General features: G+C 43.5%; 1 protein-coding gene across 1 annotated transcript in view; it reads right to left on the bottom strand.

Moving 5' to 3' along the window:
* LOC126092751 (two pore potassium channel protein sup-9) overlaps positions 1 to 17924 on the bottom strand; it is a 149825-nt gene that overhangs the window by 10029 nt on the left and 121872 nt on the right. Inside the window, exon 3 of the mRNA XM_049908477.1 lies at positions 7241 to 7746. Within this exon, the coding sequence (XP_049764434.1) occupies positions 7241 to 7746 (506 nt within the window). The remainder of the gene's footprint in view (positions 1 to 7240; positions 7747 to 17924) is intronic.

A 17924-nucleotide genomic window follows, 5' to 3' on the forward strand; every position in this document is an offset into this window, starting at 1 on the left:
CGGTAGTCGTCGTGGGGTTGTGAACCACTGCGGCTGCGGCGGGGACGGAGCCTCTGCGTCGTTTCTAGGTGCCCGGTTAACATACAATGCAATACAATACCATAACGGGTTCATTCGTCTGAGTTTACATTTTCTTATTTAAAACGCCTCAGTTAATTGAAAATCCCACCGAGCGCAAAATACACTCAGTGATTCGTTTGCTGTGTGTAAAAGACTTGAATGCGTTTGAAATTAATAAGTAGGTTAGCGAACTTTTTGGAAAAAAAATTCTGTGGTTGATAGAATGCTAAGATAATGGGTTACAACATTTAAAGATAGCAGTATTAATGGTTATGGCCGGCCGAGGTGGCGAGCGGTTCTAGGCGCTACAGTCTGGAACAGCGCGACCGCTACGGTCACAGGACCGAATCCTGCCTCGGGCATGGATGTGTGTGATGTCCTTAGGTTAGTTAGGTTTAAGTAGTTCTAAGTTCTAGGGGACTGATGACCTCAGAAGTTAAGTCCTATAGTGCTCAGAGCCATTTGAACCATTTTTTAATGGTTATGGTGAAGTGCAGAGTGAGCGTCCATCTGGCCATCTCTGAAGATTTGGTGCACGAAATCTATGCATAAGCTCAAGAAAGCAGACATTTGAAGATTTCGTTCTTATCTAACGAGTTAACTCAAGACGAAATAGCAATTCAGAGGTCAGCACCTCGTGAAAAAAAAAAAAAAATGGGACTTAACTGCTGAGATCATCAGTCCCCTACAACTTAGAACTACTTAAACGAAACTAACCTAAAGACATCACACACATCCATGCCCGAGGCAGGATGCGAACCTGCGACCGTAGCGGTCGCGCGGTTCCAGACTGAAGCGCCTAGAACCGCTCGGCCACATCGGTCGGCACCTCGTGCAAATGGCCCAATTCGGGCAGTAGATATTTGCGTGAATAGAATTCAGACACTGATTGTTCGTTATGTGTCTTAAGTTATTTTGGTCTGCGCTGGGTTCTGCGACCATTATGTGAATACCGAGCGCTTCGTACTCAACGCTTTTCGGCTTTTGATATCAGCGGCCTAAAAGCGCTGATAAGAACTTGTTCGAGAAACTTAATATTGATGGAAAGTGTGTTGAAAAATACATTAAGTTATAGGTTTTCATGTCATAAATTTGTGTCAAAATGCGAGAGCGTTAGTTTATTATAAAAACGAGACTTTCTTAAAAAGCCGGACAAATGCGAATAGGTCTCGCACTCGGAATGTACCGTAAAAACTTAAGTACTTCTCCAGGCAGTAAAGTCCACAGCTCGTGGCCTAGTGGCTAGCGTTTTTACTTCTGGATCACGGGGTTCCGGGTTCGATTCCCAATCGGGTTTAGGGATTTTCTCTGACTGGGGACTGGTTGTATGAGTTGTCCTCATCATTTCATCCTCATCATCATCATTCGTGACAGTGGCTAGATTGGATCGTGTAAAAAAATTGGACTGTGTAAAAATTGAGACTTTGTACGGGCGCTGATGACCGCGCAGTTGAGCGCCCCACAAACCAAACATCATCATTATCCAGACAATAACAATAATTTCTTATGGCTCAGAGCCCTGATTCTATTCGAGTGTCGTGTGACTAGGGTCTCCAGTCGGGTAGACCGTTCGCCGGGTGCAAGTCTTTCGATCTGACGCCACGTCGGCGACTTTTGCGTCGATGGGGATGAAATGATGATGATTAGGACAACACAACACCCAGTCCCTGAGCAGAGAAAATCTCCGACCCAGCCGGGAATCGAACCCGGGCCCTTAGGATTGACATTCTGTCGCGCTGGCCACTTTTTTATTTCCGTTGCGTTTGGTCTGGGCGGACGTCACAAGACATCCGTTCAAGTTGATCGTTGAATCCTTTACTCAGTTTTTTTTTTACAAAGGGCGAGCAACCCTCCGACTGAACACGCTGAGCTACCGTGCCGGCACAACTCAGCTACCGGGGGCGGACCCTGGTTCTATTAAGCCCGTATTACACGATGCGCCTAAACCGTACACCTATGCACCAGCGCCCCCCACGTGCATACCTGTAACTACTGACTGTTTCACTTGCGACCTATTTTACACCATCCACGCGGTATATACCTAACGCGCTTGCGCAGCAGCAGACGATACGAGAGAAAAGAAAATAGATCTGTCTGATGTCTTGTAAAGTCGTTCGTTCTACAGCGCTCAACTCAAGGGCGACAGTACGATATTCTGGATCGTCATACGTCCAAATTATTTATGTGAGCTCAAAGTTCCTATTTAATAAGAAATTGTTTTTTACCGTTATTTGTTAAGCAATTGGTTTTTCTTTTATATAGGTTAGTACTGTTCTGAATCACAGACTCAACAGTTTACTATTACGACACTTGGTTACACAGGTATATGTATATAGAAATTTATATTTATACAGCATATTGCACATGGAGGATCCACTTGTTTTTGGAGCTATTGCCCTGGCAGTGACAGTAAATCTTCGGATTAGGGCAGACCGGCGACGAAAAGTTGGGTTCGATCCTGGCAAAGAAGGGACAAAGGCAGGGGAATATATTTACTGTTAATGAAAGAACTGAGACCCGAAGTACCGCAAGAATTTCGGAACATCGCTAAGATGGACATGGCCTTTTTCGAGAAGCTGCTGTCTATGATAGAAGATGGAATCAGAAAGTGTGACACAGTCATAAGGGAGGCTATCTCACCTTCTTGAAGGTAAGAATTATATGTTTATACGTTTTGTGATCATACCAGCCGGTAAACGCCCTGTTATGTTGCAGGCTGGTTGTAACATTACGTTTCCTGGCGAATGGGGAATCTTTTAAGAGTCTGGCACAGGCCATCATTTCAAAAGTTGTTGTGGATGTATGCACTGCAATTTGCACCACTTGAAAGGACCAATACTTAAACGTGTACTTGTGCTATTTTTCCAAGTTTTGAATATACGGTATATAAGTGCCACTCAGAGTTTTTCAGTTCTCGTCTATCGCACTGGGCGAAACTGCACGACCGGCCGCTGTGGTCGAGCGGTTCTAGGCTCGTCAGTCCGGAACCGCGGTGCTGCTACGGTCGCAGGAACGAATCCTGCCTCGGGCATGGATGTGTGTGATGTCCTTAGGTTAGTTAGGATTAAGTAGTTCTAAGATTATGGGACTGATGACCTCAGATGTTAAGTCCCATGGTGCTTAGAGCCATTTGAATCGAAACTGCACGGACATTGTCGCCAATCACTGCCAGTTTCTCTTTTCTGGCGTGCTGAAATAAACAAGAGATGCAGTCAAAACAAACACGAACTTTCGTAAGCTAAGGCATTACGATTCAAATCGAAAATCATCGTGTGGCGTTATATGCCTATCACTCAGAAAGAAACGATCGCCAATGCATCATACCTTGATAAAGCGAGTCACATGTACACCTTTCCTCGCTGTATGCCTGAATTAAGACGCTTAACGCCTCTTTGCTCCATTTCATTTCTAGAATACGAAGCTATCAACAGAAAAAATCCTTTCACAAAGTTATTTTAAAAGAATCTACTACAAAAAAGTTTCTTTTCTGCATTTATGAAACCTGCTTACTGAAAAAAATGCGGAAGATTCCCAATGCGAAAAATCCCCAACACGAAAATCTGAAATTAGCCACTAGCCGTCTTACAACAACCAAACAACAAGCAGAAAGCACTATGTTACACCTTTCTGCGCATGCACGAGTTATCGCTGCCTACTGCACATGCGCGGATTGACGGCAGTTTAGGACCGCTCTCTATTCCGGCGTGCGGATAATGTGTCTGCTAATTTTCGTAGTTTCACCCATTCCACCGTTAGATGGCTGTCCCGCTAGACCAGTACTTTTCGCCGCGGATTGTCGTGTAATACTCTCTTTAGACACCACGCGACTTCCGTGACTTTTACCGACCCCCAGTTATCCAACCGGCGAAAGCAGACCTACAGTTTCACGTGGAATCCGAGCAAGGTAGTGTTTCCGGCGACTCCTCACATTGTTTAGAAGTGAAGGCTAGGTTAAAAGAAGACTGAAAAACCCATAGTCGGATCGAGATTCGATCTCGCGACCTCTCGGTTTCCAGGCTCGCGCTTTACTATGTTCATTTCTTCATTTTGATCATTATTTCTCTCTGCATTGATCGGGGCTTACGTTACACGACACCTGTTAAAGTTGATCACTCACAGTCAGTTTTTCTTTGTTTTACCCATGGCAGACAGCTCTCTGACCATATACGCTGAGCTACCGTGCCGGCATTGTTGGACCGCCATTGGCTTTGCTGACTGAGTTTACGAGTATCAAAATATGTGACATAAATGGCCGTATCTTTTGAGTGCAGTGACTTAGAATCTTAAATTTTTCCACTGACAAAAAACTGTAGACCGTAGTACCAGATATAAATTTCATCTTGATACCTATACCCATTCCTGAGAAAAGGGAGTTTTGACAGAGAGATAGACGGACAACAAAGAGCAAAAAATATTTTTATTTGAGATAGTTACAAATAAACAGTTCCAGGAATTTTTCACTTACTTGTATTGTGAAACTCTGCTTCTTCTGGCCGTATCTTTTGATTCCTCTGACTTAGAAGCTTAAATTTCACACCGCCAAGGGATCGTAGGCATTAGTATCGACATAACTTTCAATCTCATACCTCTACTCATTCCTGAGAAAGAGAGATCTGACAGAAAGGTAGACAACAAAGTGATCCTTTAAGGTTTCTGTTTTCAGCGGCTGTGGTATGGAACCCTAAAAACACGCCTTTTATATCTATTAAACTTCTTCAGACTCGCTTCTACAGGTACAGGACACTGAAACTTTATGCTTGTGAAGGCACAAGTCTTTTTGGACTGACAGCATAAATGAAATTTGTGGCGCACGTAACGGAAAAATCGGCAACGAAGTAGCAGATGTAGTGTAGAAATTCTGCTGTGCCTCGGAAAAAAAAGTTCAAATGTGTGTGAAGTCTTATGGGACTTAACTGCTAAGGTCATCAGCCCCTAAGCTTACACACTACTTATCCTAAGGACAAACACACACACCCATGCCCGAGGGAGGACTCGAACCTCCGCCGGGATCAGGCGCACAGTCTATGACTGCAGCGCCTTAGACCGCTCGGCTACCTTGGAAGCAAAATAATGCACGATGAGCAAAGCGAGGAGGGCAGAAGATGCTGTCTAACACAGGCAAAGAGAGTACTTATCGCCAGAATAACTCTACTAGTATCAAACATAGGCCTCAATCTGAGAGATAAAATTCTGATGATGTATATCTGGACCATAGTATTCTTTGAAAGTGGCTGGTGGATTTTGAGGAAAGAGTGGAGACTCGAGTGGTTTACGATGTGGTGTTAGAGAAAGATAATGAATATTAAGACTGAGGGTGATAGGAAGGTTCTCATTAGAATCAGTAGGGAAAGGAAATGTAGTAAAAGACAAGTATGGAAGAAAGGAAAGATGTGTTAGGACATCACGTTGTAGCTTACTTGGTACTACAGGGTGTCCTGGAGTGAAAGAATTGTAGAGGAAGACAGGATTGTAAAATATACAGCAACTACGCCTAATTGAGGACAGTGGGCGCAGGTTTTACTCTAAGATAAAGATAACTGATATGAAGCCATCACACAACTGTTATTCAAGCAATACTGAAGGCGTTCAGTCCAATTGTCAATCGTGTAACTATTGCCACAACATTTTTCGAGACAACATAATCCCATTTTCAAGCGCTAAAAACAAGGAAACTTGCTGAAACAGTCGTCGTTATAGGAGGATTTACCCATTTTATTTCCGTTTAGATTACAGTGTAGAGGTAGTTTTATGTTAGAATTGGCTAGGACCAGACAGACATTTCTCAAAGATTTTATGACAGAGACAGTAGTATCGTTGGGGCTCAGCGTTAGGCTTTAAGTAAACATTATCGTTTGTAGGTGATGGCAGCGGCTTTCAATTTGCAACTGTACCTCGGGAACGGTGATGTTTTATGGTTTGAGTTGACAATGCACATTTGCAGTTTGTTTTTTAAGCTCAGACGAGGCCTAATAGCATAAAAGTTTTTTAAAGGTCGGTTTTAACGCCGGCCTCGGTGACCGAGCGGTTCTAGGCGCTACAGTCTGGAACCACGCGACCACTACGGTCACAGGTTCGAATCCTGCCTCGGGCATGGATGTTAGTTAGGTTTAAGTAGTTCTAAGTTCTAGGGGACTGATGACCTTAGACGTTAAGTCGCATAGTGTTCAGAGCCATTTGAACCATTTTTTTTACGTTTTAACTCAGGTCTGTAATCCTTATATGTCTGTCGGTATGAGAAGGACTGTTTTATCTGGTATCCTTGTTTTTAACACTTGAAAATGGGATACTGTTGCTCCGAAACATGTTCTGGCAATAATTACACGATTGACAGCTGGGCTGAATATTCGCAATATTGATAAGATGAAGAGACAGGTGCAGCCGAAGGCATTTTGGCGGCCATATGAAACAAAGCAGAATACTGGTGACTACAGCTTCAGCTATCAAACTTTCAGATGTTGAATTATGGATTAAAACAAGAAAAAAAGTGTAGTGAATATGAGATGTAAAGTGCATACCTTAAGAGCTATGAGCACTTGTTCACCTTCGATATTGTAAAACACATCTCTGTCGCTGAACAAGTGCCCTTAGCTCTTAAGGTATGCTAACAATATTGGCAACAATGGAAATGACGTGTGCCTAGCGCCTCCCGTCGGCCAGACCGGTCGCCTGGTGCAAGTGTTTTGAGTCAGTTCCTAGAGCGTGAAATCGCAATAAGTGCGCAATGCTGTGAAGATATGACAAAGTCGAAACGCCCAGGAATGCTGTCGGACGGAATCATCCTGTTGCCAATAACGCCTGCCCCTATACTGCCAATCGGACGAAGGCTACACTTCAAGGATTTGGTTGGGAAACACTTCAACATCCTCCTTTCAGACCGGATCTTGCACCATGTGACTTTCACACATTTGGCGACTTCATGAAAGACATGTTTGGACGTCACTTTCAGTCGGATGAGGAAGCGCAAGAATGGGTGCGGTTGTGGATCCGTCAGTGGACGACCACGTTCTATGAAAGAGGAGCTGATCGTCCCGTCTCCCAGTGGAATAAATGCCTTAAAATGTGGTGACTACTTCTAAATGGAACAGTTTCACGGTCCCGTTGTGATGGGTACCTGGTTTTCATTTGACTGCCCCTCGTAGTAAGTGGAGACGGCAGCGTTACCAACGCCGCAGGACCTTACCTGCAGAGCTTCCGCCTCGTCGCGCCGCTCGTCCTCGGTGTTCATCGTGACGAACCGCAGCACGAGCAGGTTGAGCGAGGCGGCCACAATGGCGAGCCCGAACAGGATGAAGATGAGCGCGAACGCGACGTACTCGGGTTTGCGCTCGAGCGCCTTGTCCTTCTGCAGCGCCACCATGTCGCCGAAGCCGATGGTGGTGAGCGTGATGAAGCAGTAGTACACGGAGTCGAAGTACGTCCAGCCCTCGTAGCGGCTGAAGGCGGCCGCGCCGCCCGCGATCGTCAGGCTGCTCAGCGTCGTCACCACGAAGATCAGGTTGATCTCGGACGCCTCCTCGTTCTTGCAGTGCAGCATCCGCTTCACGTTGCGGATCACCACCGAAGAGAACTTGTTGAGGCGCTCGCCGATGCTCTGGAACATGACGAGTCCCAGCGGGATGCCGACGATGGCGTAGCACATGGTGAACAGTTTGCCGCCCACCGTGTTGGGCGTCGAGTGGCCGTAACCTGTCAACAGAACGCGACCAAACAAGTTGTGAGACATCTGGAGGCTGGCTCTGAAACTCTAAACACAAAGAATACTCTAAAGTGATTATTTTTATCATCATCATCATCATCATCATCATCATCGTCATCATTTAAGCCTGATTATGCCTTTCAGTGTTCAGTCTGGAGCACAGTCCTCCTTATTAAATTCCTCCATGATCTCCTATTCAGTGCTAACATCGGTGCCTCTTCTGATGTTAAGCCTATTACTTCAAAATCATTCTTAACCGAAACCAGGTACCTTCTCTTTGGTCTACCCCCACTCCTCCTACCCTCTACTGCTGAACCCATGAGTCTCTTGGGTAACCTTGCTTCTCCCATGCGTGTAACATGACCCCACCATCTAAGCCTGTTCGCCCTGACTGCTACATCTATAGAGTTCATTCCCAGTTTTTCTTTGATTTCTTCGTTGTGGACACCCTCCTGCCATTGTTCCCATCTACTAGTACTTGCAATCATCCTAGCTACTTTCATATCCGTAACCTCAACCTTATTGATAAGTTAACCTGAATCCACCCAGCTTTCGCTCCCGTACAACAAAGTTGGTCGAAAGATTGAACGGTGCACAGATAACTTAGTCTAGGTACTGACTTCCTTCTTGCAGAAGAGAGTAGATCGCAGCTGAGCGCTCACTGCATTAGCTTTGCTACACCTCGCTTCCAGCTCTTTCACTATATTGCCATCCTGTGAGAATATGCATCCTAAGTACTTTAAACCGTCCACCTGTTCTAACTTTGTTCCTCCTATTTGGCACTCAGTCCGTTTATATATCTTTCCCACTGCCATTACTTTCGTTTTGGAGATGTTAATCTTCATACGATAGTCCTTACGTTTCTGATCTAGCTCTGAAATATTACTTTGTAAACTTTCAATCGAATCTGCCATCACAACTAAGTCATCCGCATATGCGAGACTGCTTATTGTGTGTTCACATATCTTAATCTCACCCAGCCAGTCTATTGTTTTCAACATATGATCCATAAATAATATGAACAACAGTGGATACAGGTTGCAGCCTTGTCTTACCCCTGAAGTTACTCTGAACGATGAACTCAATTTATCATCAACTCTAACTGTTGCCTGACTATCTATGTAAAGACCTTTAATTACTTGCAAAAGTTTGTCTCCTATTCCATAATCTCGTAGAACAGACAATAACTTCCTCCTAGGAACCCGGTCATATGCCTTTCCTAGATCTATAAATCATAGGTACAGTTCCCTGTTATACTCTTCACACTTCTCCATTATTTGCCGTAAGCTAAAGATCTGGTCCTGACAACCTCTAAGAGGCCTAAACCCACACTGATTTTCATCCAATTTGTCCTCAACTAATACTCGCACTTTCCTTTCAACAATACCTGAGAAGATTTTACCCACAGCGCTGATTAAAGAGATACCTCTGTAGTTGTTACAATCTTTTCTGTTTCCATGTTTAAAGATTGGTGTGATTACTGCTTTTATCCAGTCTGATGGAACCTGTCCCGACTCCCAGGCCATTTCAATTATCCTGTGTAGCCATTTAAGACCTGACATTCCACTGTATTTGAGTTCCGACTTAATTTCATCCACCCCAGCCGCTTTATTGCACTGCAATCTATTGACCATTTTCTCCACTTCCTCAAATGTGATCCTATTTCCATCATCATTCCTATCCCATTCTACCTCGAACTCTGAAACATTACTGATCGCATTTTCACCTACATTGAGCAACTCTTTAAAATATTCCCTCCATCTGCCCAAGGCATCCACCGGATTCACCAGCAGTTTTCCTGACCCGTCCAAAATGCTTGTCATTTCCTTCTTACCTCCCTTTCGAAGACTGCTAATTACACTCCAGAATGGTTTTCCAGCAGCTTGACCCATAGTCTCCAACCTGATTCCAAAGTCTTCCCACGATTTATTCTTGGATGCTGCAATTATCTGTTTGGCTTTGTTTCTTTCTTCAACATAACTTTCTCTGTCTACCTGAGTTCTAGTATGTAACCATTTTGGATACGCCTTCTTTTTCCTTTTCCTTTTATTTTGATATAATAACATATTTAATCAACCTAAGTAGCTTTCAACTCAAAGAAGAGAATCCAAAAGCTTTATAGTCTGGTCAATCACAGCCACGATACATCATGTAAGGTGCCGTTATTTTACAACTTACAAACCGCGTTTACGTCCAATACGACATAAGTAAGCCCCTTCAATGATGGAAAAGACAGGTTTGTGCTCGTTCATTATGTATGTTACTGACATCGTCAAGTACACTTAATTTATTGTATAATGTCTGTATGTTGGGTGAGTAGGGAACAAGCAGAGCTGTGAAACTCGTGGTAGAACGGAAGGACACAGGAAGCTCTCACATTCCTTCGGACAACAGGAGGGCACAGCCGCTTCCGGCGCTGATCCCGGGACCGCCCGTGAGCTGGACCACCTGCAAAACGGGATCACGTGACCGGCATGCAGGCGTGACAAAACGGCCTGGTCAGCCGAAAACACGTGGCAGCAGGTATTCGCGTACTTTCCTACGGACATAGAAACAACTTCCAGGAACTCCGATCTGGGTTGTAAGCTGCGATTGGTCGGCATACAAAAACGGGCGCCTTCCGGATAGATGATTCGCCACCGAAATTTAAGGGGGGAAAAGACTTTGAGCAGTGAAAAGAGGAGAGAAGTAAAAAGTGGAATCGTTGCGGGGTCGTGGAGCAGGAGAGTCGTCTTGGAGCTCCACGGCAGTCGACGGACGTCTTCGGCTGTAGTTTTGGTGAAATACAATTTTGCTATTATGTCGGTGAGGCGAGACATTCTGCGGTTATAGCTTCTGGTCATTACGCTGAATTTGCTTATACACCGGCGTGTAAGAAAGAGAATTTACGTTGGTGAATCACGTGTTCCACTCCGTTCTGCACTGAGGTTTCACACTGCGCATTGGGGTAGTAGTTCCTTCTTGCCATTTAGTACAACGGGCGATGTCAGTTACTCCGCGCCTAATCACAGATCGCGAGTACATTATAGGGCAGAGCCAGACAGTTTAAGGGCCAGTATTAATACATGGAGAAACTGAGATTTGTAATAATCATTTTACCAATTAATCATGTCTCTTGTGTACATTTTATAACTTATTCGTTAAAAGGGGTACTGGATTTTGTCGGCTTATCCTGACATTGTATCGTATCCCCAGGATAAGATTAAGAAGCGGGTAGGTTATCACATGACAATTTACATAATTAATGAGAATAACGTACTCCTACTGGGGGACGTGTAAGTGTCAGGGCGACTTCAGTAGCGTTAAAATATCCATTGCGCAAATTATCACTTTTACGTACTCATGGCAAGTCTCCGCCATCAATAGCCAGTAGAAGAAGTGGAGGTACGTTAGAGTCATGTTAAGAAATAAAAGCGCTTCAGGGGTAACATTCTTTTATTCTCAGGCGCTGCCGGTTTTACAGTGCTTACAGCTGCGTCTTCAGGTGCACTCTTTGTATTTAAAAGGCGACGTCCCGACTGACTGATTCACTGACTCATCATGGCCCAGCCCAAACCGCTAAGGACAGAAACTTGCAATTTGAAGATAGTTTGAATCATATACTTAGGCGTCGTTTAAGAAGGGAGTTTTCGAAATTCCACCGCTAAGGGAGTGAAATAGAGCATGATAGGTGTTTTTGAAAATATGTCGCTATTATGTCAATTTTGAAGCTACACCTACGAAAGTGCCGGCCGGTGTGGCCGTGCGGTTCTAGGCGCTTCAGTCTGAAACTGCGTGACAGCTACGGTCGCAGGTTCGAATCCTGCCTCGGGCATTGATGTGTGTGATGTCCTTAGGTTAGTTAGGATTAAGTAGTTCTAAGTTCTAGGGGACTGATGACCACAGATGTTAAGTCCCATAGTGCTCAGAGCCATTTGAACCATTTGAACCTACGAAAGTTGGTATCTGGTTTCTCGGTCAGAGATAAAGAATTGCGCATTCAGCAGTTTTTAGAAATTTAGCCCTTACGGAGGTGAAATAGTGAATGGAAGATTTTTTGAGAAAATAAATCATTGTTACAGAACTACTAAAGTATTTTAAAGCTACATATATGAAAATTAGTATTTGACTTCTCGGTTACAAATAAAAATAATATGCTGCAATGGTTTTGGAAATTCGACCCCTAAGAGGTGAAATAAGGATGAAATAGTTAATGAAAGAATTTCATTATGAAACTATTTTTAAAACTAAAGGTAATGAAAATATGAGTTGTCTTCTCAGTCAGAAATAAAAAAAAGTTTTACTGTTTTTGGAAATTCAACTTATAAGCTGGTGAAATAGGGGATGGAAGTTTTTATGGAAATGTTTCATTATGCAATCAGTTTTGAAGCTAAATTATAAATGTTTGTATATGACTTCTCTGTTAGAAATAAAAAAATTACCATTTCACTTCTTTTGGAAATTCAGTTCCTAAGGGGGTAAAACACGGGTGAAACGTTTTATGAAAATGTTTCATTGTGAAAGCATTTTTAAAGCTAAATATTCGACAGTTATTGTTTGCTTTCTCAGCTGGAAAAAAAGAGTTTCACTGTTTTTGGAAAAGTAAACCCTCAATGGGGTTAAATGGGGCCATACTGATTCACTGACTCACCGTAGCCCAGTCCAAACCGCTAAAGATAAAAATTTGAAATATGGAGAGGGTGCGGATCTGTAGGCACAGTTTATGAAGGGATTCTTCGAATTTCCATTCCTATGAGAATGGAATAGTGGATGAACAGCTTTTTGAAAATATGTCGTTGTTAAGGCAATTTTGAAACCAGAACTGTGAAAACTGGTATTTGGTTTCTCAATCAGAAATAATAAAACACGTGTTTCAGAATTTTTGGAGATTCAACCACTAAGGTTAGTTAGAATATAGCAGGCCAGCAACTGGAAGCAGTTAATTGCATAAATTATCTGGGAGTAGGCATTAGGAGTGATTTAAAATGGAATGAGCATATAAAGTTGATCGTCAGTAAAGCAGATGCCAGAGTGAGATTCATTGGACGAATCCTAAGCAAATGCAATCCGAAAACAAAGGAAGTAGGTTACAGTACACTTGTTCGTCCACTGCTTGAATATTGCTCAGCAGTGTGGGATCAGTACCAGATAAGGTTGATAGAAGAGATAGAGAAGATCCAACGGAGAGCAGCGCGCTTCGTTACAGGATCATTTAGTAATCGCGAAAGCGTTACGGAGATGATAGATAAACTCCAGTGGAAGACTTTGCAGGAGAGGCGCTCAGTAGCTTTCGTTGAAGTTTCGAGAACATACCTTCACCGAGGAGTCAAGCAGTATATTGCTCCCTCCTACGTATATCTCGCGAAGAGACCATGAGGATAAAATCAGAGAGATTAGAGCCCACACGGAGACATACCGACAATCTTTCTTTCCACGAACAATACGAGACTGGAATAGAAGGGAGAAGCGATAGTGGTACTCAAAGTACCCTCCGCCACGCACCGTCGGGTGGGTTGCGGAGTATGGATGTAGATATAGATGTAGATGTAAGGGGATAAAATAGTGGGTGAAAGTTTTTTTGAAAATAAGTTTAAAATAAATAATTTTAAAGTTACATCTATAAAAATTAGTATCTGATTTCTCGGTTAGAAATAAAAAAAAACATGTATTTCAGTGTTTTTGGAAGTTCATCCACATAAGGGTGTGAAGTAGCGGATGAAAAGTCTTACGAAATTATTTCATTACGAAAGCACTTTCAAAGCCAAATCAATGAAAATTTGTCTTTGGATTCTCTGTTAGAATTAAATAAATATTTGTTTGACCACTTTTGGAAATTCAACGCCTGAAGGGGTGAAATTTGGGATGAAAATGTTTATGAAAATATTATTTTATACTACAAATTTTGAATCTAAATATGTCAAAATTGGTATTTCACTTTCCGGTTAGATGTAAAGAAATATGTATTATGGGATGACAGTTTCTGTGGAAATATCTCCACAACAACACAAGAGACATGATGAACAAACATTTTGGACTCTAGCTAATAGAATAGCTTTTTGATCAGAAGTACATTGGGAAAAGACCACTCTTCCACGGGCTTTATTAACGTGAAAAGTTTAGAAGGTGTTGAAATTTGTGAATAACATAAAACTTCAATTATAGAAAAACAAAAAATTCTGTGCAGGGCATACAGTCTACGCGAGCGAAACAACGGGCTCTACCATAGTCCTGTATATTCTCGATGCGGTTTAAGTTTGAGGAGGTTGGTGGCGAATGGAGTGCGGTAGACTCATTCTGCTGTCCTTCAAATGGTTCAAATGGCTACGAGAACTATGGGACTTAACATTGAGACCATCAGTCCCCTAGAACTTAGAACTAGTTAAACCTAACGAACCTAAGGACATCATACACATCCATGCCCGAGGCAGGATTCGAACCTGCGACCGTAGCGGTCGCGCGGTTCCAGACTGAAGCGCCTAGAACCGCTCGGCCACAAATGCCGGCTGCTGTCCTTCCAACGACGGACGTTCACTGCGGGCTGTGTGACAATTCGCATTGCAGTACTGCGACATGCCATTATGCCGAGCTGAACAAAGTGCATTTAGGGGTGGTCACGGTCCCCAGGGATAGACGACTATTGTATTGATCCATTGTGCCTCCTAGATTGATGAGGCCATCCAGGGAATCAAACGACAACATTCCCCAGACCATAAACCTCCCTCCTGCGGCCTGGACCCTTTTGAAGATTGTTGCAGGGCTGTAAACGCCATTGGCAATCTGTTCGACGGAACATAAAAAATGATTCATCTGAGAAGGTCAGTCGTCGCCACTCAGTGGACGTCCGGTTGCGGTATTGGCGTGTAAATTTCAGTCTTTGTTTCCGATGAACAGAAGATAGCTTGGGTGCATGAACCAGGCGCCTGAATTGGAGACCTCTAAGCAGCAACATTCGCTGAACTGTCGTTGAGGAGACACTGTCGGTAACCCTTTGGCGCCGCGTGGGATTAGCCGAACGGTCTGCCGCACTGCAGTCATGGACGGTGCGGCTGGTCCCGGTGGAGGTTCGAGTCCTCCCTCGGGCATGGGTGTGTGTGTTTGTCCTTAGGATAACGTAGGTTAAGTAGTGTGTAAGCTTAGGGACTGATGACCTTAGCAGTTAAGTCCCATAAGATTTTACACACACACAAAACCCTTTGGTATACCGGCCGCTGTGGCCGAGCGGTTCTAGGCTCTTCAGTCCGGAACCGCGCTGCTTCTACGATCCCAGGTTCGAATCCTGCCTGGGGCATGGGTGTGTGTGATGTCCTGGGTTAGTTAGGTTTAAGTAGTTCTATAGGGGACTGATGGTGGTGCAGATGGCTCTGAGCACTATGGGACTTAACACCTGAGGTCATCAGTCCCTCAGAACTTAGAACTACCTAAACCTAACTAACCTAAGGACATTACACACATCCATGCACGAGGCAGGATTCGAATCTGCGACAGTAGCGGTCCCGCGGTTCCAGACTGAAGCTCCTAGAACCGCTCGGCCAAAACGGTGAGCGGGACTGATGACCTCAGATGTTAAGTCCCATAGTACTTGGAGCCATTTGAACCATTTTGAACCCTTTGGTACATCAGAGCAGTCAGTTGATCAACAATCAACAGCTGCACGTTTATTTGCCTGTAACATCTCCACAGCCGCCGTTCGAACCCATCATCTGTACAGCCCATGGGGTGCCACAGTTGCCTCGACGCCGTTTTTGGATCGCGTCATTTTTCCATGCACGGTATGCTTTAACCATGATGGCATGCGAACAGTTTACAAACATAGCCGTTTCTGAAATGTTTCCCTCCTCGGCCCAAAAGCCAGTGAGCATGTCCTTTTGGGTATCAGATAAATGGCTACGTATCCGCATTACAACAACGACTGAACTGCACTGCACTGTTTCCCACGTCCCCCCATCACGCTTTATGTGCCCTCCACTGGCAGTGCTGCCACTTGTCGTCTGTGAGTGGTTATTGCACATTGCCGTCGAACATAGGCGGTGATCACATTAATGTGACTGGACTGTGTATCACTTCTTTACACCTACCTCAGTTCACAACATATTTGAAACAGGGTATCCACATATACCATTTACACTTACAAAACCACATAACTTTGCGGAATATAATTCAGAAGATATGTTGTTGTTGTTGTTGTCTTCAGTCTTGAGAGTGGTTTGATGCAGCTCTCCATGCTACTCTATCCTGTGCAAGCTTCTTCATCTCCCAGTACCTACTGCAGCCTACATCCTTCTGAATCTGCTTAGTGTATTCATCTCTTGGTCTCCCTCTACGATTTTTACCCACCACGCTGCCCTCCAATGCTAGATTTATGATCCCTTGATGCCTCAGAACATGTCTTACCAACCAGTCCCTTCTTCTAGGTAAGTTGTGCCACAAACTCCTCTTCTCCCCAATTCTATTCAATACCACCTCATTAGTTACGTGATCTATCCATCTAATCTTCAGCATTCTTCTGTAGCACCACATTTCAAAAACTTCTATTCTCTTCTTGACCAAAATATTCATCGTCCATGTTTCACTTCCATACATGGCTACACTCCATACAAATACTTTCAGAAATGACTTCCTGACACTTAAATCTATACTCGATGTTAACAAATTTCTCTTCTTCAGATACGCTTTCCTTGCGATTGCCAGTCTACATTTCATATCCTCTCCGACCATCATAAGTTATTTTGCTCCCCAAATAGCAAAACTCCTTTACTACTTTAAGTGTCTCATTTCCTAATCTAATTCCCTCAGCATCACCCGACTTAATTCAACTACATTCCATTATCCTCGTTTTGCTTTTGTTGATGTTCATCTTATATCCTCCTTTCAAGACACTGACCATTCCGCTCAACTGCTCTTCCAAGTCCTTTGCTGTCTCTGACAGAATTACAATGTCATCGGCGAACCTCAACATTTTTATTTCTTCTCCATGGATTTTAATACCTACTCCGAATTTTTCTTTCGCTTCCTTTCTGCTTGCTCAATATACTGATTGAATAACATCGGGGACAGGCTACAACCCTGTCTCACTCCCTTCCCATCCGCTGCTTCCCTTTCATGCCCCTCGACTCTTATAACTGCCATCTAGTTTCTGTACATATTGTAAATAGCCTTTCGCCTCCTGTATTCCACCCCTGCCATCTTTAGAATTTGAAAGAGAGTATTCCAGTCAACATTGTCAAAAGCTTTCTCTAAGACTACAGATGCTAGAAATGTAGGTTTGCCTTTCCTTAATGATTTTCTAAGGTAAATCGTAGGGTCAGTGTTGCCTCACGTCTTCCAACATTTCTGCGGAATCCAAAGTGATCTTCCCCGAGGTCGGCTTCTACCAGTTTTTCCATTCGTCTGTAAAGAATTCGCGTTAGTATTTTGCAGCAGTGACTTATTAAACTGATAGTTCGGTAATTTTCACATCTGTCAACACCTGCTTTCTTTGGGATTGGAATTATTATATTCTTCTTGAAGTCTGAGGGTATTTCGCCAATCTCATACATCTTGCTCACCAGATGGTAGAGTTTTGTCAGGACTGGCTCTCCCAAGGCCGTCAGTAGTTCTAATGGAATGTTGTCTACTCGCGGGGCCTTGTTTCGACTCAGGTCTTTCAGTGCTCTATCAAACTCTTCACGCAGTATCATATCTCCCATTTCATCTTGATCTACATCCTCTTCCATTTCCATAATATTGTCCTCAAGTACATTGCCCTTGTATAGACCCTCTATATACTCCTTCCACCTTTCTGCTTTCCCTTCTTTGCTTAGAACTGGGTTTCCATCTGAGCTCTTGATATTCATGAAAGTGGTTCTCTTTTCTCCAAAGGTCTCTTTAATTTTCCTGTAGGCAGTAGCTATCTTACCCCTAGTGAGATAAGCCTCTGCACCCTTACATTTGTCCTCTAGCAATCACTGTTTAGCCATTTTGCACTTCCTGTCAATCTCATTTTTGAGACGTTTGTATTCCTTTTTTGCCTGCTTCATTTACTGCGCTTTTATATTTTCTCCTTTCATCAATTAAATTCAATATTTCTTCTGTTACCCAAGGATTTCTACTAGCCCTCGTCTTTTTACCTACTTGATCCTCTACCACCTTCACTACGTCATCCCCATTCTTCTTCTACTGTATTTCTTTCCCGCATTCCTGTCAATTGTTC

This window comes from Schistocerca cancellata, chromosome 7 (genome assembly GCF_023864275.1).
Source record: "Schistocerca cancellata isolate TAMUIC-IGC-003103 chromosome 7, iqSchCanc2.1, whole genome shotgun sequence".
Classification (NCBI taxonomy): Eukaryota; Metazoa; Arthropoda; class Insecta; order Orthoptera; family Acrididae; genus Schistocerca; species Schistocerca cancellata.